At 46.3% G+C, this 27,703-nt stretch overlaps 2 protein-coding genes across 2 annotated transcripts in view; one reads left to right on the top strand and one right to left on the bottom strand.

The window, feature by feature from the left end:
* lrmp (lymphoid-restricted membrane protein) overlaps positions 1 to 14,778 on the top strand; it is a 73,670-nt gene extending 58,892 nt beyond the window's left edge. The window contains exons 30-38 of the mRNA XM_063217772.1: positions 1,145 to 1,285; positions 3,235 to 3,369; positions 4,169 to 4,316; positions 4,853 to 4,899; positions 6,236 to 6,271; positions 7,520 to 7,569; positions 9,179 to 9,301; positions 11,841 to 11,972; positions 14,360 to 14,778. Coding sequence (XP_063073842.1) covers positions 1,145 to 1,285; positions 3,235 to 3,369; positions 4,169 to 4,316; positions 4,853 to 4,899; positions 6,236 to 6,271; positions 7,520 to 7,569; positions 9,179 to 9,301; positions 11,841 to 11,972; positions 14,360 to 14,768 — 1,221 coding nt within the window. The 3' untranslated portion in view covers positions 14,769 to 14,778. The remainder of the gene's footprint in view (positions 1 to 1,144; positions 1,286 to 3,234; positions 3,370 to 4,168; positions 4,317 to 4,852; positions 4,900 to 6,235; positions 6,272 to 7,519; positions 7,570 to 9,178; positions 9,302 to 11,840; positions 11,973 to 14,359) is intronic.
* A 4,626-nt stretch (positions 14,779 to 19,404) lies between these two features.
* dnai7 (dynein axonemal intermediate chain 7) overlaps positions 19,405 to 27,703 on the bottom strand; it is a 15,090-nt gene continuing 6,791 nt past the window's right edge. The window contains exons 6-15 of the mRNA XM_063217576.1: positions 26,726 to 26,860; positions 25,518 to 25,621; positions 24,583 to 24,892; positions 23,917 to 24,055; positions 23,472 to 23,638; positions 22,343 to 22,526; positions 21,667 to 21,881; positions 21,313 to 21,486; positions 20,675 to 20,788; positions 19,405 to 19,833 (exon numbers count right to left, since the gene is read on the bottom strand). Coding sequence (XP_063073646.1) covers positions 19,558 to 19,833; positions 20,675 to 20,788; positions 21,313 to 21,486; positions 21,667 to 21,881; positions 22,343 to 22,526; positions 23,472 to 23,638; positions 23,917 to 24,055; positions 24,583 to 24,892; positions 25,518 to 25,621; positions 26,726 to 26,860 — 1,818 coding nt within the window. The 3' untranslated portion in view covers positions 19,405 to 19,557. The remainder of the gene's footprint in view (positions 19,834 to 20,674; positions 20,789 to 21,312; positions 21,487 to 21,666; positions 21,882 to 22,342; positions 22,527 to 23,471; positions 23,639 to 23,916; positions 24,056 to 24,582; positions 24,893 to 25,517; positions 25,622 to 26,725; positions 26,861 to 27,703) is intronic.

Below are 27,703 nucleotides of genomic sequence, written 5' to 3' on the forward strand. Positions count from 1 at the left end.
CAACATCCATGTCTGACACAAAATAATCTTGAAGATTTGACTCTAGAGCAGTGTTTCCCAACCAGGGGTACGTGTACCACTAGGGGTACGTGAGCACACTGCAGGGGGTACTTGGAAAAATGTAAAATGAATGGAGCATAGTCACATTGGGATAGGGGAAGAGACATAGAGCATAAGTGCAGGGGTACTCATGGTAAAACCAAAAGGCTTAGGGGGTACGCAAGACAAAAAAGGTTGGGAAACACTGTCCTAGAGTGTGCACACGGTAGCTTTGAGTTAGTAGAACAAGAATCATACATTGTACCATAAGATTGAAGCTTGAGAATGAAGCTGTTACAAAATGCAACATAAAGTGGAGACCAAGCCAGGAAAAAAAAATAGGCGTGTGTGTGTATGTTGCCAAGCATGTGCATTATTTACTTTCATTTCCGCTTCTACCTGCTGGCAATGCAGTCTAACCACTTCTGTGTCAATGCAAGTTATTCCAGAGTGTAGCTTTGGGTTTGTAGAAGTGAATGAAATATTGTCACTACATACACATACAATGAAAATGATACATCAGTACAGTGAGACTGAACCAGGCGGGCTTGAGGTTTAGCGCAATGGCTATTGCCAAGCCACATTGCCAAGCTTGACATGATTAACTTTCATTTTCGCTGCATCTTCTATGCTGCTGTGAAGGCAGTCTAACCACTTCTGTGTGTTTTAGCGTGGCGTTGCCTTTCCTTCTTGAAGAGGGTTCATGTTTTAGCGTTGCTTTGCGTGCTTGAGCGGGGACAGGGGTCAATGCATGTAGCTGACTAAGATGTATTGCATTTAGCTGTCAATAAGATAGATGGCTGGGTGTGTGTGTGGGTGGGTGTGTGTGTGTGTGTTTATATAAACTGTGTCATCCCAGTGATTTGGAACATGGTGATGAAAATGGTACGTTTCCCATCAACTGCCACAGAGTTTCTAGCTTCATTTGTGTGTGCATTTCCGCATGCGTCGTGTGTGTGCGTGTGCGTGTGCGCGTGTGTGTGTGTGTGTGCGTGTGCGTGTGCGTGTGCGCGTGCGCGCGTGCGTGTTTCAGACTGAGTTCCATCGTCTGTCTCTGAGCTTCAAGTGTGACTTTATTGATTGTGTCTGTGTGTGTGTGTTTCAGACGGAGTTCCATCGCCTGTCTCTGAGCTTCAAGTGTGACATGTACACCCTGGAGAAGAGGCTGAGGCTGGAGGAGAGGTCACGTGACCTGGCAGAGGAGAATGTACGCAAGGAGGTCGCCAGCTGCCAAGGACTGCTACAGGTAGGGGTGTGTGTGTGTGTGTGTGTGTGTGTGTGTGTGTGTGTGTGTGTGTGTGTGTGCGCGTGTGTGTGTGTGTGTGTGTGTGAGTGAGGGGGGTGTATGTATGTTTCTCATAGGAGAACATAGGCAAGGAGGTCACCAGCTGCCAAAGACTGCTGTGCGTGTGTGTGTGTGTCTGTGTGTGTGTGTGGTCTATCTGGAGGTGGCCAGCTGCCAAGGACTGCTACAGGTGGGTGTGTGTGTGTGTGTGTGCACATGTGTGTGGAGAGGTGTGTGTGTGTATGCGTGCGTGTGTGCAGAGAGGTGTGTGTGTGTATGCATCCATGCGTGTGTGCGGAGAGGTGTGTGTGTGTGTGTCTGGTGTGATTGGTTGTGCGTGTGTGTGTGTGTGTGTCCAAGGAGCATATTCGCAAGGAGGTGGCCAGATGCCAAGGACTGCTACACATGTGTGTGTGTGTGGAGAGATGTGTGTGCGTATGCATGCATGTGTGTTTGTTGTCCATTATTAATGTGTGTGTGTGTGCATGGCCGTAGTTACATTTGAGGCTAGCGAGGTCCGGACCTCGCCTATCTTGAGAGTTTATTATTATTATTATTATTATTTTAACGGCAAATATGACCAACTGAAACACACAACAACATCTATAAACCTTTGTGAAGCGTCCTTTGCAAACTGTGGTTAACATCCATGTGCTATGTGTTCTAGTTTTGCCTTTGTGTTCTATTTTTGAGAGTAAACAAGATTGATTAATATCGCAAGTGGTGCGACTCGTGGGAGAGAACGCAACTCAGCCGACATCGCAATTGTGTTTGGTCGCGTTCGTGACAGAGCATTGCGCAACGCAAAATTACCATGCTTTCTGGTTGGAAAAATGCATCGAAATGGCAAAGTGTGCGTGTGCAGCCTGCGCAGTAATGTGCCGTCACGAACGCGCCCATTAAGCACGCGCTTGGTGAGATCTCCGCCATCAGAAAGCCCGCGCTTGGTGAGATATCCGCTAACAGAAAGCCAACCGTTGTATAGCCTACATAAAGCTCATGCGGAACAAGTAGGCTATGGTGTCTTAAAAAGCCATTTGAGTCATTATTTTAAGAAGGCCGGCTGCTGCATAAAGTTAAAAAGCAGGATATCCGTGAAAGGTAATTGATTGTAAATTGTAAAGCATGTGATATATACTGACAGAGGAGGTCACCGGAACATCTTCAGGTGGATATTTTCCTGTTAATTTGGACAAGTGCCAAGACTATCGACGTTGCCACGTCTTCGTCAGAGTCAATCGCAGTAAAATATCCACACACCTGAAGAGGCTCCCGTGACTACTGTGTCTGCATAGCCGTGACGCATCAGATGGCTCAGGAGCGCGGAGGATAGGCTACTTTTCTTTCTTCTGCGCTTGTGAAGAACTATAACAACTAAATAAAAGCAAAACGTTTGATGCGACTCTAGGAAGAAATAGTTTACTCCAAAATAGGTGGTTTACACTACAGAGATAGCTATCCCTGTATCTTTGGAGGAAAACAGCTGAAGTGTAATTTCATTGGGAGAAAAATGGCTGAGCAACTTGCCATCTGAGGATGTAGCTTTGTGCAACTTCAGGGTCAAGCTTTAGTTTCCTTACAAAGGGCTTTACTGACTGGGAGGATGCTGTTTATAATAAAAGAGGCATGATACCAAAGCATAGCCATTCAAAGGGAATAGGCTGAGTTGGCTGAAAACTACAACATATTTATTAGTATACATGTCTAAATATTTACTATTTCACATTAGGCCTATACAGTCATAGAGGAGGGCCCTATATATAGGCCTGTGTAGCCTATATTTATTTATTTTATGAATTCATTTTTAATGTATATTTTATATTAATAATAAAATTATGGACCTCGCCTACTTCACATGGCTGGCTACGGCCATGTGTGTGTGTCTGTCTGTGTGTGTCTGCTCTCCCCAGGCCCTGAGTCCACTGTGTGAGGACGACAGCCAATCAGTGGAGATCATCCAGAGACTACAGAAGAACCTGGACATCCTTATCCAGTCCATGGTCCGGGTGTCAAGCAGATCGGAAACACTAGGAGCAATACACCAGGTGTGTGTGTGTGTGTGTGTGTAAGAGAGTGAGTGAAGTTGAACATCTGTGTCAAGCAGATCGGAAACACTAGGAGCCATACACCAGGCGTGTGTGCATGTCTGCGTGTCTGCGTGTGTGCGTGTGTGTGTGTGTGTGTGTGTGTGTGTGTGTGTGTGTGTGTGTGTTTTGACGTCCCTGTACAGTACTGTTGGTCAGGCAGTGGAGGTGATGATTCAGTGTGTGTGTGAGAGCAATATGGGTGTGTTTGTGTGTGTGAACATCGACATCCTCATCCAGTCCAGATCAGAAACACTATGTGCTATAAACCAGGTGTGTCAGAGAGATGAATCTGGTTTGCCCATGACTGTTTATATTCGCCATAGGAGAGTCGCCTGGGTAAAGCTGCGGCAGTGTGTTTGTGTGTGTGTGTGTGTGTGTGTGTGTGTGCGCTTGTGTGTGTGTGTGTGTGTGTGTGTGTGTGTGTGTGTGTGTGTGTGTGTGTGTGTGTGTGTGTGTGTGTGTGTGTGTGTGTGTGTGTGCGCTTGTGTGTGTGTGTGCTTGTGTGTGTGCTTGTGCGCGCATGTGTGTGTGTGTGTGTGTGTGTGTGTGTGTGTGTGTGCGCTTGTGTGTGTGTGTGTGTGTGCGCATGTGCTTGTGTGTGTGTGTGTGTGTGCTTGTGTGTGTGTGTGTGTGTGTGTGTGTGTGTGTGTGTGTGTGTGTGTTAATGCCCCTTCATCTCTCTTCTTCAGGAGAGTCGCGTGGGTAAGGGTGTGTGTGTGTGTGTGTGTGTGTTAATGCCCCTTCATCTCCCCCTCAGGAGAGTCGCGTGGGCAAGGCGGTGGAGGTGATGATCCAGCATGTGGAGAACTTGAGGAGAACCTACACCAAGGAGCACGCAGAACTGGTGGAGCTACGGGAGTCAGTATCCAACAGCGAGCGGTCGTTTGGTACACACAGCGACAGAGGTGAACACACACACACACACACACACACACACACACACACACACACACACACACACACACACACACACACACACACACACACACACACACACACACACACACACACACACACACACACACACACACATAAACACTCTAAGGAGCCTCCTGAACACCAACAGGTGCTATTGGGACTCATTACATTACATTACACTTGGGTGATGCTTTCATCCAAAGCTACTTATAATTAGTACAGGGTATTGGTTACAGTCCCTGGAGCAGTGTGGGGTTAGGTGCCTTGCTCAAGGGCACCTCACTCAGCCATGGATGGTATGGGATTCGAACATGCAACCCTCTGATTCCAAGACACAGTCCCTAACCATCAAGCCGCCACTGCCCACAAAAAAGCAAAGAATAAAATTTGGTTTTAAATAGCACCTTTCAAGGCATCTTCATACAACGGTGCGTACAAGTACAAAGGTGGCCAGTGGTGAGGTCATGGCATAAATAAAGACATATTTGCACTGAAAGTCTTCTTTTTTCCTAATTTTGAACAGATGACATGTCGAGGCTTAAGAAGCAGTCTGGATCACAATACTACAAGGTGGGTCATGTTTAAATTTGTATTAGAGGTTTTTGTCAGTTAAAGTTGACTTCAAGCATGAGCTTGACTGGACACTTTTCGTTAAGATTGACTGCATAAAGAAATGTCATAATATTGACTTAATTACTGTACAATTACTGTTATTTGTTTCAGGGTTGACTGGTACTTTATTTTTTGTTATGTTAAACATATTGTGAGCTACAGAGTACAGACCGATATAACTGCTAGTATTCATCTCAGGTTTGGCCTTGGTTCTATGTTTTGAGGGGGAGTGTTTGTTATATTAAATTTATCAAAGCTATGTGGACTAGCGTTACTAATGTTGACAAATGGTTTGACCTGAGTGCTATACATGGGTTCTAAATTTTGTTTATAACCTGACTGCGCGAACCTAGCTGCGCACAACTCAACCTCTGATTGTTGGAAACCGCTGTCGGTCAAAAAATTAGCTCATGGGGTTGGCTGCCGGTGTCTTGCCCCTCTTCATAACATTGTGTTGATAAACACTGAGAACCCATGTATAAGGGAGAATGTTTGTTATTTTGACTTAAATTGCTCTGTCGACTGTTATTGCTGCTAGTATTTATCTGAGGTTTGGCCTTGGTCCTATGGTGTGAAGGGAGAGTGTTTCTCCTATCTCTCTGCTGCTGTGTTGGTTTTGTTTAAGTAGCCCTACATGGAAATGGTAATGATAATAACATGTTATACACTAACCTTAGAACATGTTAAGGTGCTGTGAGGGAGAGTGTTTCTCGTGTGTCTCTGCTGCTGAGTTGGATTTGTTTAAGTAGCCCTTACATGGAAATGGCCTGGGCTCTGCTGTGGGCCTCAGGGCTAAATCAAATTAGCTGGCGTCACTTTCACACCGGGACTCTCCACCCCTGGAACAATACTGTGTGTGTGTGTGTGTGAGCAATACAGGCTTTGTGTGCATGTGCGTGTGCGTGCCCGTACCCATGCCCGTAAGTGCAAGTGTGTGACAGTTAAGTCGGGTGGCAAAGCTAAGACCAGTACTCCGCATCCTCTTGTAAGGGAAATACTGTGTGTGTGTGTGTGTGTGTGTGTGTTCTGTGTGTGTTCTGTATGTGTGTGTGTGTGTGTGTGTGTGTGTGTGTGTGTGTGTGTGTGTGTGTGTGTGTGTGTGTGCATGTGTGTGTCTGCGTGTGTACGTGTCTGCGTGTCTGCGTGTGTGTGTGTGTGTGTGTGTGTGTGTGTGCGCGTGCGTGTGTGTCTGCGTGTCTGCGCGTGTGTATGTCTGCTTGTGCGTGTGTGTTGCAAGTGAGATGTGTAATGTTGACTCTGAAATGTCTGTTATTTCCCATCATGCATCTGGCAGCCGTCCTCATCACGCCGGGTCAGCATCGCCGTCATGGTGAGCGAACACAGACACACACACACACACCTCACTCTCACAGACACACACACACACCTCACTCTCACAGACACACACACACACCTCACTCTCACTTTCACTTTCACTCTCACACACACACACACACACACACACACACACACACACACACACACACACACACACACACACACACACACACACACACACACACACACACACACACACCTCACTCTTACTTACACTCTCAGACACACACACACCTCTCACTTTCTCTCGCTCACACACACACACACACACACATGCACACACACACTAAATGGCCCTAAATACTCAATCCATTGTTGCACGCATTGCGTTAATGTCCATAGTGCATAGCATGTTATTAGTGTCCTAAGGTTAGTGCATAACATGTTATTAATGTCCTAAGGTTAGTGTATGACATTTTATTAATGTCCTATGGTCGGGGCATAGCATGTTATTAATAATCTATGGTTAGTGCTTAACATGTTATTAATGTCCTAAGGTTAGTGCATAACATGTTATTAATGTCCTATGGTTAGTGCATAACATGTTATTAATGTCCTAAGGTTAGTGCATAACATGTTATTAATGTCCTATGGTTAGTGCATAACATGTTATTAATGTCCTAAGGTTAGTGCATAACCTGTTATTAATGTCCTAAGGTTAGTGCATAACCTGTTATTAATGTCCTAAGGTTAGTGCATAACCTGTTATTAATGTCCTAAGGTTAGTGCATAGCATGTTATTAATGTCCTAAGGTTAGTGCATAACATGTTATTAATGTCCTATGGTTAGTGCATAACATGTTATTAATATCCTATGGTTAGTGCATAACATGTTATTAATATCCTATGGTTAGTGCATAACATGTTATTAATGTCCTAAGGTTAGTGCATAACCTGTTATTAATGTCCTATGGTTAGTGCATAACATGTTATTAATGTCCTAAGGTTAGTGCATAACCTGTTATTAATGTCCTAAGGTTAGTGCATAACATGTTATTAATTTCCTAAGGTTAGTGCATAACATGTTATTAATGTCCTATGGTTAGTGCATAACATGTTATTATTGTCCTATGGTTAGTGCATAACATGTTATTAATGTCCTATGGTTAGTGCATAACATGTTATTAATGTCCTATGGTTAGTGCATAACATGTTATTAATGTCCTAAGGTTAGTGCATAACCTGTTATTAATGTCCTAACTAACTCCGTCTTCCTCTGTGCTGTATGTGTCCCCTGTAGTCTAAATCTCCGGATTCTGGCGATGGAGAGAACGGCAGGAGACAGCCATGGTACGTAGCAAAACCAATTCACATTCACATAGCAATGGTTTCAATTCAACATTGGGGTATACAGATATAAAAACGCTGACCGGTTACAGCCGTTTGGCCTTCGTAGAATAAAGGGGCAACTTTCAAATTACTTATAAAAATCCTTGTTCTGCCAGGGACTCCTGGTCAAAATATGGGAACATATTGATCTTACAACCCAGGCCCATATGAGATCAGCTCTCACTCTCGGCAGCACCTAGTCAAATGTGATGCAAACCTCTCCCTTCAGCTGTCAGCCTATGAGCCTATTAGTTTTGCATTGTCAAGTCGCCAAAAAGGGAATGTGAAAAGGACAGGGCATGCACGTGTACACATTATGGGCATTGCTAATGACAAAAGGCAGAGGCAATGAGAGTTACGGGTGCCCGGGAGGCTCAAACTGTCTAATGGCGGACCAATAGGCCCAGAGTGTGGACTCTAATGCTATGTAACTGGCGTTGGACAGTAAGAATGTCCAAGCATTCCAAAATGTGTAATGCTGCTTTGCAGGGCTTGACATTAACCTTTTCACCCACCAGCCACTGTGGCTGGTGGTTTTCGTGAATCACTAGCCTTTCAGTTATTCCACTAGCCACAGATTTTATATTGTTCTTTCGTCTTCTTTATCATGATGGTGTATGTCTAACCTCAGAAGATGAGGTGCTAAAGCAAGATGAGTGTAGAGCTTTCTACATGGAAGTATATCAAACAAATAGAAACTGAGTTGCTGAGCTTTTTCTTGAACTTAAATACAAACAATTGATACACAAGGGGCAAATAACAGCATACAGGCTACTATGATGGGTATGTCATACCAAGAAATAAGCTGCCAGCCAAATTGGCTAGTGACACTGAAAGTATTACCAGCCACAGCCAAGTTTTACCAGCATTTGGCCGGTTGGCAGGTGCCAGTGTCAAGCCCTGCTGCTTTGACAATAGCATGCTCTACAGGTCCTAAATATATAATGGTTTTGAAAGTGAAAGTGAAAGCCCATTGGGAAACTCCAACTCCCATTGTCATTGTGACACAGCACTCCACAGCACACAAGTGAACACTGCACACTGCACACAACGAAATTGCATTTATGCCTCACCCGTGCAAGGGGGCAGCCCTCAGTGGCGCCCCATGGGGAGCAGTGCGGTGGGACGGTACCATGCTCAGGGTACCTCAGTCATGGAGGAGGATGGGGGAGAGCACTGGTTGATTACTCCCCCCACCAACCTGGCGGGTTGGGAGTCAAACCGGCAACCTCTGGGTTGCAAGTCTGACGCCCTAACTGCTCACCCATGACTGCCCATGCTTGACATGCCCAGGTTTTTGCTAGAAAGCTGCATTTCCCCAAGCATGTCCCCAGCCTTACTCTCCAGTCTGTATGAAATGGCAACAGTATATGTTTGAAATGAAATGGTACATGATCTCTAATGAAAAATAAACTGACCTAACCATCAATCAACCTGTCAAAGTACAAAAGATGGAAATGAACCTCATGGCTATGATCTTATATTTTTTCATTTTTCTTAAATGTTATAAATAAATGCCTTACCTTTTGTTGAATGAATAAACTTAAAATGTCAAACTTCTGACTAACAGGAAAGGTGGAGGTGGGGGCCAGCGTCCGCCCCTGAAGCGCTTCGTGAGTTCCGGGGGCTGGCCCGATGGCGAGGGGCCGCGGAACAACATGGAGGACTCCTCTTCCCCCTCCTACCCCAATCGGTAAGGCAACGCTGACACCTGTAGAGCCTCTACCAAGTGGATAAATATTTTAGTCACTGTAACCATTAGTTAGGTACAGAATTGATTCCAGCCCCTGAAGCAATGTGTGGTGGGATTAGGTGCCTTGCTCAAACGGCACTTCAACCTTCCTCCGAGGACTGAGCCTTTAACCATCAGCCTGCTGTATTGGCACCCTTATTTCCTCATTCATCGGTAAAGCCAGAGGTACCCCTCATACAGCAAAGAAAACATAATTCAGAAGGTTGCCAGATCGAATCCCACCCTTACCTGTCCCCACACCTCCCTCAATCCATGGCTAAAGTGCTCTTGAGCAAGGCACCTAATCCCACATTGCTCCAGGGACTGTAACCAATGCCCTGTAAATAACTAAGTCGCTTTGTATAAAAGTGTCAGCTAACTGTAATGGTGCAATAACCTGCCAGTTTACTTTTCAGTTACAGGAACCTGGCTATTTCCTCTTGTGCTTGAAAGCAACCATTGATGCGTGGAATTTCATACAGTGTTTTGTTTTGATGGGTAGAGCCGATTGGCATCGTTTCCTACCCGACAGCCTGCCACCGTGCCCATGATGACTATCAGCCTGTCAGACATAGTGCTTGAAGTGGGAAAAAAGAGGTGCAGGAACCCTTATCGTCCGAAAATACCATCCAAAAAGAAGTGCAGGAACCCTGATTTACCGACAGTGTCATCAGTACCAAATCGGTACAACTCAGGTTTTTGTAGGCCTATTGCCTGCACGCATTTTGAAAAACTGGTTTTGAACTTATAAAATGTGCCACAGAAGATAAGCTATGAGTTGTGAAAATTATGAGGAAGGGGAACTGGGTTCTCCTGAGTCCCCCCCACTGCAAGCACTGAGGAGTTGCCTTTCATTTGAGGCCTGAAGCTTGATCAACGTTGCTGTGAGGCTGGTTAGGTCGTCATAGATACAGAACATTCCAGTTGACACTTGGGTTCCAAAGCCCCATCTAGTGTTCTGTATCTGTGATGGGCAGGAAGATGGAGTCGTGGAATTCAGATTAATGCTAAATATTTTGAGGAAAAAATAGAATTTCCTAATTTTATGTACACATTTTAAGACAAATTTCAACACGGCAAGATGGTTAAGTTTAAATTGTTGTTGTTCTCGCCATTTCCATCACGGGCATCATCAGTGGTTGCTTCACATGCATCATGAACAACATGGAGTACAGTACAATACCACTGAATTTGCTTCTTTCCACATTGAGCTGTGATCAGTTGGAGCTGGCAATGCATGTGCCTTACCACCCAACGGAGACACCAGGAGGAACCAATTGAAGTGTTTTTGTGACGTGTTGGTAGGGCTGCACAAATAATCGAAAATAATCGAAAATCGTGAAGTCGAAGTCATGATTTCAATCGTGATTTAATCGTGGTAATAGTGACCTACCTTTGAGAGCATCTTTGAAGACAGAACATACTGACAGACTGGTGTTTCTGACCATAAATCTGTCCACCAAAGTTTCATACTATTGCCTTTACATAATTATTACAATTCATTTTATTTTGCTTATCCCGTATGTAATTAATTCTTGGTTATATTTCATCTTGTTATAATTTTCAAAAAAATCTGCAAAATAATCGTGATTAATAATATGTGATTATGATTTTTCCCATAATCGTGCAGCCCTACGTGTTGGACAAGCCTGCATGTGTGTACTGTATTTGTGACTGTGTGTGTGCGTATGATATTTGTGTTTGTGACCAACTTGTGCCAGGTGGGACCAATTTAGGGACCAGTATAGTCTGTGTAATGTGCCGCGTCTGACAAGTCTGTTTGTGATATTTATGTGATTGACTTTGGCTACAGCAAGTTTGGCCACAGCACTGACTCACAAATTGAATGTAATTTGAGATGTACATGTGACTGACTTGGGTTGCCAGGTCAGCTTACAACACTCTCAAATGAACTGTAATGAAATGTGACTGACTTGGGTTGCCAGGTCAGCTTACAACACTCTCAAATGAACTGTAATGCAGAGCATGACACGGGAGTGGATTTTCACTCCCGTCCCATCCCGGTCCCGGAAAAAAAATCCCGTCTCGTCCCGGAGTGGAGTAAAAGAAACAAATCCCATCCCATCCCTTCCTGAAAAGAATGTCTCCCAATCCTGCCCACTCCCACTCAAAATCAATCCCACTCCCGTTTCATAGGTTTTTTTAATGAAAAAATAAGCAAGCATTCCCGGTCTCATTCATTTTTATTCCCGCTCCTGCCCGCTCCCATTCATCTTTATTCCCACTCCTGCCCGCTCCTGTTCATCTTTAAAATTTTGACTCCCATCCCGCGGGAATCCCGCAGGACACGCGGGACCCACAGGAATTCCTGAAAAATGTCATCCTCTACTGTAATGTAATGTGACTGACTTGGGTTGCCAGGTCAGCTTACAACACTCTCAAATGAACTGTAATGTAATGTGACTGACTTGGGTTGCCAGGTCAGCTTACAACACTCTCAAATGAACTGTAATGTAATGTGACTGACTTGGATTGCCAGGTTTGCGTACGACACAGACTCCCACTCGGAGGAGGAGCGGCGTGAAGAGCAGCCGGTGGTGGTGGAGAGGAGGAAGTCCAGCCTGACTGAGCTTGGCAACAAGCTCACCTCCCTTATACTGCCACTCAAGATGTTAGTGAGAAATACACAAACTGCAGCCTGCTTCAATTGTGTGTGTGTGTGTGTGTGTGTGTGTGTGTGTGTGTGTGTGTCTGTCCCTGTGTGCGTGCGTGCGTATGTGTCTGTGCGTGTGTGAAGAGGAAGTCCGCTTTAAACGCTCTGCTTTTGTGTGTCGTGTGCGAGCGAGTCTGTGTGTCCGTGGCCATCCGCATATGGGTGTGGTGGCGGGTGCAGGAGAGGGACAGACTTGTGCTTTTTTTCCTTTTCAGCAAGGTAGCTCTCATCTCATCTCTCATCTTTTCCTCTTTGGCTTCCAGCTCCTGTGTTGATTCCTGTAGGGTACAACAGGGTCCATCCCATTATCTGAACTCTAGTTCTCGCCTTGTACATGTGGCCTTTCAGTGGTAATTGTAATCATTGGTCATTTTCTCATTTGCAATTGGGATTTTGAGTGGGGAAAAAGTCCCCCAAAAGTTGTTGTGACTAGGCTGACCGTGGCGAAACTTTGTTATCTCCGTGGAGGTGGGGCACACAAAGCATTAGGCCACAAGCCCAAGGTGAGGATGGAAGTTTACATAATGAGATGCACACCCCTATGCACACCCCACACCTGCCCATCGCCTCTACATACACATCCAGTGTTGCCAGATTGGGCGAATTGGGCTACTTGGGATGAGCGTCTGCGGGTAAAAACCGGGAAAATTGGCCATTTGGCGTTTTTTTTTTCTTTTTTTTTTTTTTTTTTTTTTTTTTTTTTTCAGCCGTTTTTGGCCCATAAAAGTCAATGTAATTTGTTGAATTTGGGCGGAATTTAGCACATTTTGGCGGTTTTTGAGAAGCTTTTGGGCGGGATTTGGTCAGACACATCTGGCAACACTGTACACATCAAGCTATTTCCTCTTGGGGCCTCATCGCTTAACCTCCATTGCTGACGTTTCTTCTCTCCCCTGGTTCTAACATCTTGCTTCCTGACAGGTGCCTCTTGTCCATAACTCTTGGGCCTTGTTCTCTTTCAAAAGTGCACGCAGTCTCAGTCTTGGACTAGCTGGTTAGATGAAAACTTCAGTTGCCACAGCAACAAACTTGAACACAGGAACACGGATAACACTGCACACTGTTCTTTTTTTCTTATTTTATTTCTTTCGCTCCAAGAAAATACAATGGGGAAAAAAACTAAGCAGTGTGTAGTATTTTCTGAACCTTTATTTTTAAATTGTGTTTGCTATTTGGAAGATTGTCAGTGTACATTTTTACAGTTGTGGTTTTCAAAAACTCAATCATTTTAAATTGACATGAATTGGGTTGAATTTCGCCATATAATGTGTGCACCTTTAAAAGACATCAGTAAGTGACTGTTCCCTCTGCTCTCTGACATGGGTCAGGTGTTTTCACAAGACAGGGTTGGGTAGGCTATGCTCTGAACATTTGTTGCTAATCCCTTCACTTTCCTTGCAGGAGGCTTAGCAGCCTTGACCTGACCTTCAACCTCTTCTCTTGTGTGTGTGTGCGCGTGCGTGTGTGTGCGCGTGCGTGTGTGTGCGCGCGTGCGTGTGCGCTAGTCATCCATTGTGGCTAATCCCCCCCATAGCCTCTGGCAGCTAAGTCTGTAGCTTTTCCATTGCAGCCGTTTGGTCGCTAAGTGCTACTGTTTATGCAACAATCCATTCTTATGGAAACGTCATATCATATTCGCTCAGCTGGACACACCAACTCTCTTCTCTCATCTCATCTAATCTCATTTTTGGGATCTTGGGCTTACGGTTCTGAACTGATCATGGATTGTTTGTTTTTAACCAAATCTGCTGAGCTTGGTCTTTTGTCTTGGTAGTCTTGACTATTTTTTCCCCTTTTTTTCTTCAGATTGGGTCATTCTTTCTCTCAACGCTTAACCTCTCAGCTGCTCCGCCAATACAAGCTCTCTATCTGCTACATCATAACTCCGTTACATTAACAGAATCGTCTGACTTTTCTTTAATTTCTGTCTGTCTTCTCTTCTCTTATGTGTCTGTCTCCATACTCGTACTTCTCTACCCCACAACCCTTCTTTTCTCTCTCTTGTTCTCTTCTTTTCTATCCATTCTCTCTCCTCACCTTCTTTTCTATGTCTCTATCCCCATACTCTCCCTTCTCCATCGCTTCTTTTCTGTCTTCCCTCTCTCCTCTTCTGTCCTCTTCTGTCTTCCCTCTCTCCTCTTCTGTCCTCTCTCTCCTCTTCCATCTCTCCTCTCCTTCTCCCCTTTCTCCTCTCCCTCTCTCCTCTACCCTCTCCTCTTCCACCCTCTCCTCTTCCCCCTCTCCTCTCCTCTCCCCTCTCTCCTCTTCCTCTCACACCCTCTCTCCTCTTCCTCTCTACCCTCTCCTCTCCCCCCTCTCCTCTCCTCTCCTCTCTCCTCCTCCAGGCAAAGCCAGTCCTCAAGCCCAACCAAAGACCAGTCGCCGCCTCCCTCCGCACACAACACGCCCGAGCCTCATCGCACCTCCATCTCCTCCACCTCCTCCTCAACTCACCCCTCCTCCTCCACCTCCTCCTCCTCCTCCACCTCCTCCTGGTCCTCCTACCTCCCGTCCTGGCGCCCGGGGCTGGGTCTGGGCGTGGGTCTTCAGGGTGTGGGCGTGCCTGGACGTGGTGTGTGGATGTGGGCATTGGCCCTGGTGGTGCTGGCGTGCCTGCTGGCCGTGCTGGCCAGCCTGGTGCTGCAGCCGGCGGCCGACGCGGCTCCCGTGGGCACGGGGGACTCCTGGATGACCATCCAGCAGCTGCTCTGGCCCTACACCAGCCTGCGGCACAACGGGCAGCCGCCCGTCTGACCCCCCCCCCAAAACCCCAGCCTGCGGCACAACGGGCAGCCGCCCGTCTGACCTCCCCGGACCCCCCAAAACGCCCAGCCGCCCGTCTGACACAGGAGCAACGGACAACCCCCCCCCCCCCACCCCCCCAAAACCACCAGCCTCCGGCACAACGGGCAACCCCCCGTCTGACCCCCCCGGACCCAAAAAAAACACCAGAATACGGCGCAACGGACAGCCCCCCATCTGACACACCACCCACCCCCAAAAACGTCATCCTCAGCCCCAACAGTTCCTCCAAAAATCACACAGTGGACCCCCAAAACCATCAGCCTGCGGCACACCGGGGGACACCCCCAAAAACGCCATCCTCAGGCCCGACAACCCCCCCCCCAAAACGCCAGCCTACGGCCCCTCTGTCTGACACAGGGTGGACACCCCTAAAAACACCAGCCTCAGGCACAACGGGCAACCCCTTGTCTGACACACGGGGGACACCCCCAAAAACGCCATCCTCAGGCCCGACAGCACCCCCCCCCAAAACGCCAGCCTACGGCCCCTCTGTCTGACAAAGGGTGGACAACCCTAACAACACCAGCCTCAGGCACAACGGGCAACCCCTTGTCTGACACACGGGGGACACCCCCAAAAACGCCATCCTCAGGCTCGACAGCACCCCCCCCCCCCCCCCCCCCACCGACTGACACACAACACAGACGACCCCCAAATCTAACAGTGGACACCTAACATGACTCGCACACAACCAGCAGCCCTCCGTCTGAACCCTGGACCCCATCCCCCCACCCCAAGGATGGATTACTGCAAGGGCCTACCGGGCCCAGGCCCAGGGGCCCAAGAATCCAGAGGGCCCTGATGCCCAATCCTCTAAATTTCCATTCTCATGTTGTGTAAAATCACACTTTTAACAACTCTATTTTCACATATTTTCAGGGGGAAAACACCTGAATGCCCAACAATGTAGGGTCTCTAACATCTGGAGGGGGCCCTTTCTTGTTGTCTGGCCCAGGGGCCCATGGAGTCATGATTCGTCCCTGCCCCACCCCACCCCCAAATAAGCAAAGGAGAAAAAAAAAACACTTGACACACTGAACCCTAAAAACCACCTTGTTCGACCTGCACCCCAAACAGGGCAGAGGTGGAGAACGGGACCAATGCATGATACACTTGGAGGGAACCAGACAGTGTCCTCCCAACACACACACACACACTTTTCCTGCACTACAAGTTACGTGTGCTCCATCACTTCCTATATAGTTTTTTTTGTTTGAGAAATGCTACCTGTGTGTGCCGGCCACTACTGCCCTACAAAGCAAAAAGGCAGTAACTGCGTTTTGTTGTGTGTTACTATGACTTAAATGACATATATATCAAATATTAAATTTTAATAAAATGATTAATCTGCACAATAGGTGGTAATATGAAGTAACAAAACTGCTGCATGTCAATTATCTCCCCAAAACTACTTAGACTGTACTACAGGATCATTTTAAAGTCATTATACTCAAGTTGGAGCTCTGTGCCGTTACTGCCTTTTTTGCTTTGTAGTGCAGACTAGCTATCGTTACATTCCATTCCACTCCACACTTGTCAATGGTGACCTCGGCTCGACGGCTCCCATCCACTGTTGACTGTGACAGCTTGGGTACGTTCCAATATCCAGACTCCTGTCCTCCATCTGTGCTTGTGGCCTCTAGGTTCGCCAAATCCCTGCCTTCCTGTGGAGAAAACAATTACGTTTCCCCGCTGTTAGCCTAGCCACAACAATTTTTGAGGGGACTTTTCCCCCATTCAACATCCTGATTGCAAATGAGAAAAAAAGGCCTTTGAATTGCGCTTTTGCGAGTTATTGAATTGAACTTGTGTCGTAAATTAAGTCTTGCGACGTCACCACGAAGCTGCAGGCACAAGGATAGAGGATGGGAGTTTGGAGAATGGAAAGAACCCCACGGCACACTAGACCAGACAATCTCTCGCGTCCCTCTACCAGGAAGTCAGCACTGCCACAGGAAGTGACACGTGTGCACCACCACTACCACCACCAGCAGCAGCAGGGATGTGAAACAGGACTTTGGACATGATCCTGCCTCCTGCCCCAACTGCTGTTCCGACTGAAGCGCCCCACACAGCGTGCTCTCTACTGTATAAACGCATGGCACGCAGGTGCTACTGCATTGCTACTGCTGTTAACATGCAGCATTGGAGATCAGGTGTGAAGCTCATCATGCCATTTCTGTTGCATATGGTAGTCTGGTGTCTACTTGGCCACAGAACACAACACAGTGTCTGTGTGGTACCCTTTACTGTCCATGATATAAGCACAGGGATCGATTCTTCTCAGTGCCGTTAAAGCATTGGCTCGAGCAACATTTTCCTTGGATGAGATTTGCAAATGCCATTCCTGTTGCATATGACGGACTGATTATCATGCTACTGCTGCCACCCGGTGGCCTGATGTGTTAACTGCTGATGTCACACACTGCCAGCCTGCCCAACTGACTTATGGGTACTGTAGTTTAATTGTTTGCTTGTTTTTTCTTCACACAGAAAGTTTGTCAGCCTGCTTTTGAAAGGCTACCTTACTTTTTTCCTCAGTTGTAGTTTTTTTCTCTCTCTTTCTCTTTTTTTCCAAAATGGCACTTGGGTGTGAGAAGGGATGCTGCCTTTTAAAGTAGTTTTTTTTTTTTTAAACTGATAACTCGTAGATTTTTATATCTGCAGCTTCACAACAAGTCATCATGACGTGAACTGGTTGTTTTTGAAGCTGCCTATGTCCCCATGAGAAGTTAATTTATTTATTGATTTTAGGGTCGTACAATTAGATCATGCATGAGGGAGAGTCAACAAAAAAACTTTAATTGTGATCGTTTTATTCTATAATTATGTTTTATTATATTTTGTTACTGTTTGGTATAAGCACAAACCGGTTTTTATTGGTGTTAAGTTCTTGGTGTGTTCCATCACTGTTTTGACGTCATACACTGTTTTTGTATGTTCCAGCTAGGGAGAGGTCAAGCCTTTGCACAATAAAGGAACTATACTGAGAAAATGACTGTCAGTGTGTCATGGAAGTCTGTTTTTGAAGCTGCTTGCACATCTCTCTCTCTCAAACAAACACAAACACACACACATGCAAGCGCACTCACACACACACACACGCACATACATGCATACATACAGCTCCAGGCCTTTTTATTAGAATACCATGAAAAAGTTGATTTATTTCCATAATTCCATCAATAATGTTAAACTGTCATGGATTGTAGATTCATGGCCCAGTTTTTTAACTATTGCAAACATTATTTTTTTTCTTTTTATATACGTTGGCCTTCCAGCTCAAAAAACCCATGAATTGGGGAATTCGCATTATTAGAATATTGATATAAAATCACATTTTTCTTCATCAAAATTCGGGTCACATTATATCAGTTGAAATTTGGTACTTTCTACATAACATGCAATGGTCAATACTTGGTTAGGACATTCTCTGTCTTCATAATGGCCATGATGCGTTTAACATTGAAGTCAATGGAAAAACAGTGCATGGCAGTTATGGAAGCCCAGATATCCTTGATGCTTTGCTGTCAGCTGTTCTTGTTTGTTGACCTGGTACCCCACACTTCACTCTTCAATATACCCTGTAGATTTCCATGCCACGTTTTTGCGCTAACTCACCAGTTTAATTCTAAATAACCAGAAATGAATCCCCATTGAAAATGAATGGGGTTTAATTTCTGTTGAGTTAGAATTAAACTGGTGAGTTAACACCAAAACGTGGCATGGAAATCTTCGGGTATATTGAAGAGGGAAGTGTGGGACACCAGGTCAGCTATACAAAAACAGCTGACGGCAAAGCATCAAGGATATCTGGCCTTCCATTACTCCCATGCACTGTTTCTGCCATTGACTTCAATGTTAAACGCTTCATGGCCGTTATTATTAATAATATTAAGACAGAGAGAGTCCTAACCAAGTATTGAACATTGCATGTTGTGTAGAAAGTACCAAAGTTCAACTGATTTGATGTGCACTGATGTGAAACAAATTTTGATGAAGAAAATTGTGATTTTATTACAATATTCTAATGATGTGAATTCCCCAATTCATGTTTTTTTTGAGCTGGAAGACCAAAATGTGTAAAAATAAACAATTTAATGATTGGAATAGTTAAAAAAAACTGGGCCATGAATCTACAATCCATGACAGTTTAACATTATTGATGGAATTATGGAAATAAATCAACTTTTTCATGGTATTCTAATAAAAAGGCCTGGAGCTGTACATACATGCATGTACACACACACACACACACACATCTTTTTTGTGTTTGAAGAATTATTTACATAAATATTGTATGGTAGCTTTCTTGAAGTATGCATTTGTACATGTGTGCGCACACACAAGTCTGTCCAGCTGTACACATTTGGCAAAGGAGAGGTTCTGCACTGTGTCCACTGTCCATGTCAGGTGTGTGTGTGTGTGTGTGTGTGTGTGTGGTATTCCTGTGTGTATGAGTGTGTGTGTGTGTGTGTGTGTGTGTGTATTCAGGAGTAGGTGAGCACTCTGGTGGCCCTCAGTAGGCTCTGGACAGTCTCCACGTAGAGGTGTGTGTGTGTGTGTGTGTGTGTGTGTGTGTGTGTGTGTGTGTGTGTGTGTGTGTGTGTGTGTGTGTGTGTGTGTGTGTGTGTGTGTGTGTTCAGGAGTAGGTGAGCACTCTGGTGGCCCTCAGTAGGTTTTGGACAGTCTCCACGTAGAGGTGTGTGTGTGTGTGTGTGTGTGTGTGTGTGTATATTCAGGAGTAGGTGAGCACTCTGGTGGCGCTCAGTAGGCTCTGGACAGTCTCCACGTAGAGGTGGTGCGAGGAGCGGACGCGTTGATTGGACGCTTCGCTCATGACGTCACGGAGCATGTGCAGGAAGGTGGAGTGGAACTCTGTTCCGGGTGCCAGCTGGGGGCTGAAGGCGGGACTTCCCTCGCTCATAGCCAATCGCTGGCTCCGCTGGGCGCCCAGCAGGTACAGAGACCACGCCCCCATGTCCACAGGCCTCTCATCCAGGTGCTCACACACCTGAGCAAGACCAGTAGAAGAGGGGATACAAGGCGTGTTACTATCGGGGGTGTGTGTGTGTGTGTGTGTGTGTGTGTGTGTGTGTGTGTGTGTGTGTGTGTTGATGGGACAGTTGGAAAAGAGGAAAGTAAGTCCATGTTACTTACTTACTATCCTTTCTGTGTGTGTGAGCACAAAAAAACATGTACTGCCTTACTAAGAGTACAGCATCTGTAGTTATTCTGTAGGACCGTGTACTGTTACAGACCCACACAGCCTACTGTACACTACAGTGTTTAATGTTTTGGTTTGAATCTCCATCTCCATCACCATAAACTACAATACTACCGGTACTCACTTCCTCATTGGCAGCTGCGTGTAGCTGCTGTAGCACCAAATGTTGTTGTCCGCACTGGGCGTTCCACTGGTGTGTGTGTGTGTGTGTGTGTGTGTGTGTGTGTGTGTGTACCTGTAGCACCAGGCGTTGTTGTCCACACTGGGCGTTCTCCTGGTGTGTGTGTGTGTGTGTGTGTCTGTGTGTACCTGTAAGACCAGGTGTTGTTGTCCACACTGGGCGTTCCACTAGTGTGTGTGTGTGTGTGTGTGTGTGTGTGTGTGTGTGTGTACCTGTAAGACAAGGTGTTGTCCACACTTGGCGTTCTCCTGGCGTGTGTGTGTGTGTGTGTGTGTGTGTGTGTGTGTGTGTGTGTGTGTGTGTGTGTGTGTGTGTGTGTGTGTGTGTGTGTGTGTGTGTGTGTGTGTGTGTGTGTACCTGTAGCACCAGGTGTTGTTGTCCGCACTGGGCGTTCCACTGGTGTGTGTGTGTGTGTGTGTGTGTGTGTGTGTGTGTGTGTGTGTGTACCTGTAGCACCAGGTGTTGTTGTCCGCACTGGGCGTTCCACTTGCTCCATGAGAAGGCCACAGCTGAGGACAGCAGAGCCATCTGCTCATACACCGCATGCTCAATCAGGGGGTCCTAACCCACACACACACACACACACACACACACACACACACACACACACACACACACACACACACACACACACACACGTAAACGTGGCAAGATGAGCTTAAATTGTATTTGTGCAGTGCAGTTCATACAAAAGGAAAGTGCATTGTGTGTAGAATACATAATACAGTAAGCTACATACAGTAAATAAATACAAAAAGCAATATGTAAAATGAATTAGAAATTATATTAGTATCAAAATGAATAGTAGTTATAAGCTTTAAGGTATAAAATGCATTTAAACAATAACGCTTGAGTATCCATAAATTAAACTAGGAGGAGGAAAAACATACACAGACATGCCGTATACAAACAATGGGGATATGTTTGTCTATGGTGGTGTGTATGAGAGAGGCGTCTCATGCATCCCGTGTGTGTGTGTGCGTGCGTGCGTGTGTGTGTGTAACCCACCTTGGCGTTGACGCCAAGAGAGGCGTCTCATGCATCCCGTGTGTGTGTGTGTGTTTGTGTGTGTGTGTGTAACCCACCTTGGCGTTGACGCTGACATACTTGTCAGAGTGCTGGTCGGTGAAGATGTTGATGCCTGCGTTCCTCATGGCCTTCTGCAGAGCTGCAGCACTCATCCACTGGCCCGTCAGGTCAGCAGGCACCCTCTCCCCCTCCCCCTCCTCATCACCACCACGCACCATGCACTGGTTACCCTGCACAAGAAATACACATTACATTATATTAATCAGCAGGCACCCTCTCTCCTCTACCTTGATGGTGATGCTGACCTGTAGTAGTGCTCCGTGTGTGCGTGCGTGCGTGCGTGCGTGCGTGCGTGCGTGCGTGCGTGCGTGCGTGCGTGCGTGCGTGTGTGTGTGTGCGTGCTCTAGTACCTTGATGGTGATGCTGACTTGCAGCAGTGCTCCGTGTATAGTGAGCATAGCTGAGTCCTGTGCGAGGGGCCGCAGCTCCCAGCTCTGGAAGGGCATGTTGCAGTAGGAGTCCTGCATCAGGGTGAAGATGCAGAAGGAGTCCATGCTGAACGACACGCACCGCTCAGACGCGCTGTACACCACGTCACTGATGCAGTCCGTCTTCCAATGCTTGTCTAGAGGACAGCGGAGGAGGAGAGAACAAACAGGCATTTCAGGAGAAATAATGAGGACGACAAATAATGACATATTGTACATTATCTTCTAGAGTGTGTATTGCCAGAGTGCTTATATTGTCTAGAGTGTGTACACCATGCAGTCTGTCTTCCAGTGCTTGTCTAGAGGAGAAGAGAGGACATACAGGCATGAGAATCTAATGAAGGCTGTTGAAGTCAAAACATAATCCAGCCATGAAATAATGAAATGAATAAAAAAAAAACTGCACATTTTCCTGGAATGTGCAAAATATTAACTTTCAACTTCATAAACTCGGGCAGCGTGACGGACGCCCCAACAGACGGCCCCATCCTCATACTGAGTAGTTCATGTCCACATTGATTGATGCTATTTGGCCTACAATTCGCATAAATGTCACATCTGGCAACCCTGTCTATGTAACCCTGTGCGTGAATCTCACCTGTGGGGTCCCACCTGGCCACGGTGGGGTCCTCGAGCACCACGACGGAGTCGGGCAGCGTGACAGACGCCCCGACGGGGGGAGGGCAGAGGGCCACGCTCTCGTCCAGACGGCCCGACGCAAAGCTGTTCACCGGCAGCTGCTCCAGAGGGTAGGGGAACACCTGAAGACCACTGTCAAGAAGCTGGAGGACACACACACACACACACACACACACACACACACACACACACACACACACACACACACACACACATACATCATGGGCATCTGTTCCAAAGGGTTAGGGAAGACCAGAAGACCACTTGCCCCCTTGCAAGGGTGAGGCATAAATGCAACTTTATTGTGTGCAGTGAGCACTGTGTGCTGTGAAATGCTGTGTCACGATGACAACGAGAGTTTTCCAGGTGGGCTTTTACATTATGACAGTGGGGAATAAACGCCCCCTTGACCTCATCATAACCCTCCTAATGCCCCCTTGACCCCACCATAAGCCTGTCAATGCCCGCCTTAGTATTATAACTTTGAAATACACTAATAACCGCCTCCCCCACCCCATTTGCAAATGACAGGGTTCCCACTCCTTTTTCATGAACAAATTCAAGCACTTTTCAAGCACTTTCAAGCACATATTTTTCAGTTTTCAAGCACCTTTAAATAGGTCGCCTATAGTTGTGTTTGCCCATGTCAGGATGATGGTCATGGGAAGCGCATGGAAGGGGGTAACGACAGTTGGTAGACTGAGTAGGAGGGGGGTGTGGGGGTCCTCCTCCAGAAAATTGTATGTTTTTAAGATGTCCCCCCCCCAGGCCTCCTTCTGAAGGCCCCCCTCCCATCCCCAAGGGCTCCCTAATGCCCCTGGGGGGGCTGCAGAGCCCCGTTGAGAAACACTATGTTATGACTCTGACTTGTCTCATCTCCTATCCCAGCGAGTGTGTGGGCATGGATGAGGCATAAATGCAATTATGTTGTGTGAGTACTGTGTGCTTTGGAGTGCTGTGTCACAATGTTTCCCAGGAGGGCATTGCTTCTTCTACCTGTTTTGTATTTTATTGTAGTGGAGCACTGTGAGTAACACCTTGTGTGAATATGTACTCTCTTTACAAATATTATTTTTATTCTAGCGTACCTGTCTCATCTCCCAGCCGTTGAGCGCGTGTGCCTGGGGGGGCAGGTGGAAGGCGTCGAAGTAGAAGACCCCCCCGAGGGAGCTGAACTGGTGCAGGTCCACCACACTGCCCACCGCACTGTCCGGTAGAGCACTGGAGTCTTCAGGCGGGGGAGAAATGGTCACACCTGGCAACACAAACGTACAGTACACACACACACACACACTAAGCTGTCATCTGCATGTTCTAGGCATATTATACAACTGTATATACTGATACAATTACACGACTAAACTAAATAGTAAATGGTAAAATTCCATGACTTTCCATGACTGGAAAATACACTGTTGAATTTTCATGATATTCCAGGAATTCCATGACCTGTGGTAACCCTGACACACACACACACACACACACACACACACACACACACACACACACACACACACACACACACACACTCACCTGAGTGTACTGTCTCCAGCATGGTGTGTGTGTCCTCTGGGCCGGTTCCGGTTCCGGTTCCGGTTCCGCTCTCCTCCACTGCTGTCTTCCGTGAGGAGCTCTTGCGGTCATCCTTGTTCGAGTGAACACTCATAACACTCTGACACACACACACACACACACACACACACACACACACACACACTATTACTACCGGTAGAATGGCCAATGGGAATGTCGGAATGCTTGCATTCTGCTTTTAAGGGTCGTACTCTTCTGCTTTTACCGCTCTTGCTATGAAAAACTGTCCAGCGACTGTTTGTAGGTTTTGTCTTTTCTGTTGTGTTCGCGCAGTAAAATAAAGGAATGAAATCAAATAAAATAATGAAAAATATATTTTTAATAAAAAAATGTGAAAAAGTGCCTGGGATCTGTAAGGAATAGCCTCTTTATGCAGATGGGCCCACCGGCAGAAAGATTCAACTGTATCATAAAGAAATTGCTATAACATTACCAAGACTCTTTAGTAACAGATTAAGACTTGGTCAATACAATTTTGAGGACTGTAAGTTTATAACATAGGCTCTGCACAAAGGGGTAAAAATCCCTAAAAAAAAAATATATATATATATATATACTGTATATTTTAATGTCTTCAAATTTCCTGGATTAGGATTAAAGACGCACCTTCCTGCTCTCCGACTTGAGCGAGTGTCGGTCTGCGTCGTCCGCAGCTAGCGTGCTAGCCCTCTGCCCCACCTCCCCCTCCCTCTCCCCCTCTCCCTCCCCCTGGGGGGTGGCGGTGGCGGTGGGGTCCTGGTCGCCCGCGGCGGCGAGGCTGGCGAAGGAGCTGCGAGAGCGGGGGGGCGTGGGCCGGCTGAGGTGCGACAGGTGGTCGTAGCGCGTGTGGAGCATGCGCACCGCCACGTCACTCACCGCCAGCTGCTTTGGCAACCGGAAACCCAGACGCACCTCCTGGAAATCAAACCCCTTAAACCTGGAGGAAGAAGAACATATCATCATCATCATCACCATCATCATCATCATCATCATCATCATCATCATCACCAGGCGCACCTCCTGGAAATCAAACCCCTTAAACCTGGAGGAGGACGAACATATAGTCATCATCATCATCATCATCATCATCATCATCATCATCATCATCACCACCAGACGCACCTCCTGGAAATCAAACCCTTTAAACCTGGAGGAAGAAGAACATATCATCATCATCATCACCATCATCACCATCCTTATCGTCATAATCATCATCACCACCAGATGCACCTCCTGGAAATCAAACCCTTTAAACCTGGAGGAAGAACATATCATCATAAGCATCACCATCATCACCACCAGATGCACCTCCTGGAAATCAAACCCTTTAAACCTGGAGGAAGAAGAACATATCATCATCATCATCATCGTAATCATCATCACCGCCAGCTGCTTTGGCAACCGGAAACCCAGACGGACCTCCTGGAAATCAAAACCCTTAAACCTGGAGGAGGACGAACATACTATAATCATCATCATCATTCTTATAATCATATCGTCACCAAAAAGCGCACATTACGGAAATCAGCGTTTGCTAAATGTAATGTAGTGTAAAGTATCACCTGGGGTTTTTGTTGAGGTTGGCCCAGAGACACAAGGTGATGTTCTTATCCCGGACCACAGTCTGCATGTTTCCCGTCTCGATGTCTGACTGAGTGTTGGCCAACTGCAAACACAAGAATACAAAAACACAAAATAGCATATAATTGTAGACCAAACCTGTGAGTAGAAAACATGCATTCACAGAACTTTTAGCCTAAATCAATGCATACTAGTATTTTAAGTGTAGGTAGATAATGTAACAATAACAGGCTATTCTATTCTATCCTATTCTGTTCAAGTCTATTCTATCCTGTTCTATTCTATTCTATTCTATTCTATTCTATTCTATTCTATTCTATTCTATTCTATTCCATGAACGCTTCCCTTAGACTAGACACTATCCCCTGATCACTTCCTCTGTGTGTAGAGTCCCGACTGTAAGCTCTTTCGTAGCAAAAGACTTGCGTACCTTGAGGATGTGCTCGGTGATGAGGATGTGCTCGGTGATGAGGATGTGCTCGGTGATGAGGTTGGGTACTGTACCTTGAGGATGTGCTCGGTGATGAGGATGTGTTCGGTGGTGAGGTTGTGCTTAGTGTACTATACCTTGAGGATGTGATCGGTGATGAGGTTGTGCTTGGTGTGCTGTACCTTGAGGATGTGCTCGGTGATGAGGTTGGGTACTGTACCTTGTGGATGTGCTCGGTGATGAGGATGTGCTCGGTGATGAGGATATGCTTGGTGTACTATACCTTGAGGATGTGCTCGGTGATGAGGTTGTGTGCTGTACCTTGAGGATGTGCTCGGTGATGAGGTTGTGCTTGGTGTGTGTGCTGTACCTTGAGGATGTGCTCGGTGATGAGGTTGTGTACTGTACCTTGAGGATGTGCTCGGTGATGAGGTTGTGTGCTGTACCTTGAGGATGTGCTCGGTGATGAGGTTGTGCTTGGTGTGTGTGCTGTACCTTGAGGATGTGCTCGGTGATGAGGTTGGGTACTATACCTTGAGGATGTGTTCGGTGATGAGGTTGTGCTTATTGTGCTGTACCTTGAGGATGTGCTCGGTGATGAGGTTGTGTGCTGTACCTTGAGGATGTGCTCGGTGATGAGGTTGTGCTTGGTGTGTGTGCTGTACCTTGAGGATGTGCTCGGTGGTGAGGTTGTGCTTAGTGTACTATACCTTGAGGATGTGATCGGTGATGAGGTTGTGCTTGGTGTGTGTGCTGTACCTTGAGGATGTGCTCGGTGATGAGGTTGTGCTTGGTGTGCAGCAGCTTCTGTAGTGAGACCATGGTGTCCTTGTACTGCAACAGCTGCTGAGGCTCTGGGTCATCACCTATCAAGGCCTCCAACTCCTCTATCAACTGCAGAGAGGACACAGGACATTATATTACACAACTGTGTGTGTGTGTGTGTGTGTGCGTGTGCATGTGCGTGTGTGCGCGCACGTGTGTGTGTGTGTGTGTGTGTGTGTGTGCATGTGCGTGTGTGTGTATGAGTGCCTGCGTGTGTCTGTGTATGTATGCATNTATGTGTCAATGGCGTATTTGCCATTGAGGAAAGGGAGGACGATCCTCCCTCAAAATAATAAAGCCAGATCTTCCAGTATAAAGTACTGAAAACAAAACATATTTATTATATCTTTGTTATATAATTGTTAGTATTTTATAGCTATTTAGCTATAAAAACATATACTTTAGCGCTTATAATTCACATAATTCACCTTTGGCTAAGGCCCGCCCTAAAGTGCTTTTTGACCAATCACAGCGCAGCAAAAGGACGACCTCGGACAAACCTCGGACAGTTTTGACAGCGCTCCATTGAACTCAATGCTGAAATCGCATGTTTTCAAGTAGTTAGCGAGATACGGTCGTATTATTATTAAAATATGATTGGAAATTGTGCCTGGGGTTTTTGTGACAAATGTGCAAGTTTCCCCGCGATGTAACAGGTGGTAATCACTTTCCTCTTTACCTAAAACCGGACTATTATTAGCAGCTGGATAGTCTGCCTTGAAGGGTCTCGGCAGCCCCACACTCGACTAGAAAGCACACGGATCAAAAACATACTTTGTGTGCTCCGATCATGACACCATCTCATTCATGTCCCTTTTCAGTAAGGTTGTAAGCAAACCACGAACCTGTTTCAGAGTAGGATTTTGGATTTCTGACCTAATTAATGAAGAAACACCGCTAGCAAAGTTAACT

Source organism: Engraulis encrasicolus, chromosome 15 (assembly GCF_034702125.1).
Source record: "Engraulis encrasicolus isolate BLACKSEA-1 chromosome 15, IST_EnEncr_1.0, whole genome shotgun sequence".
NCBI lineage: Eukaryota > Metazoa > Chordata > Actinopteri > Clupeiformes > Engraulidae > Engraulis > Engraulis encrasicolus.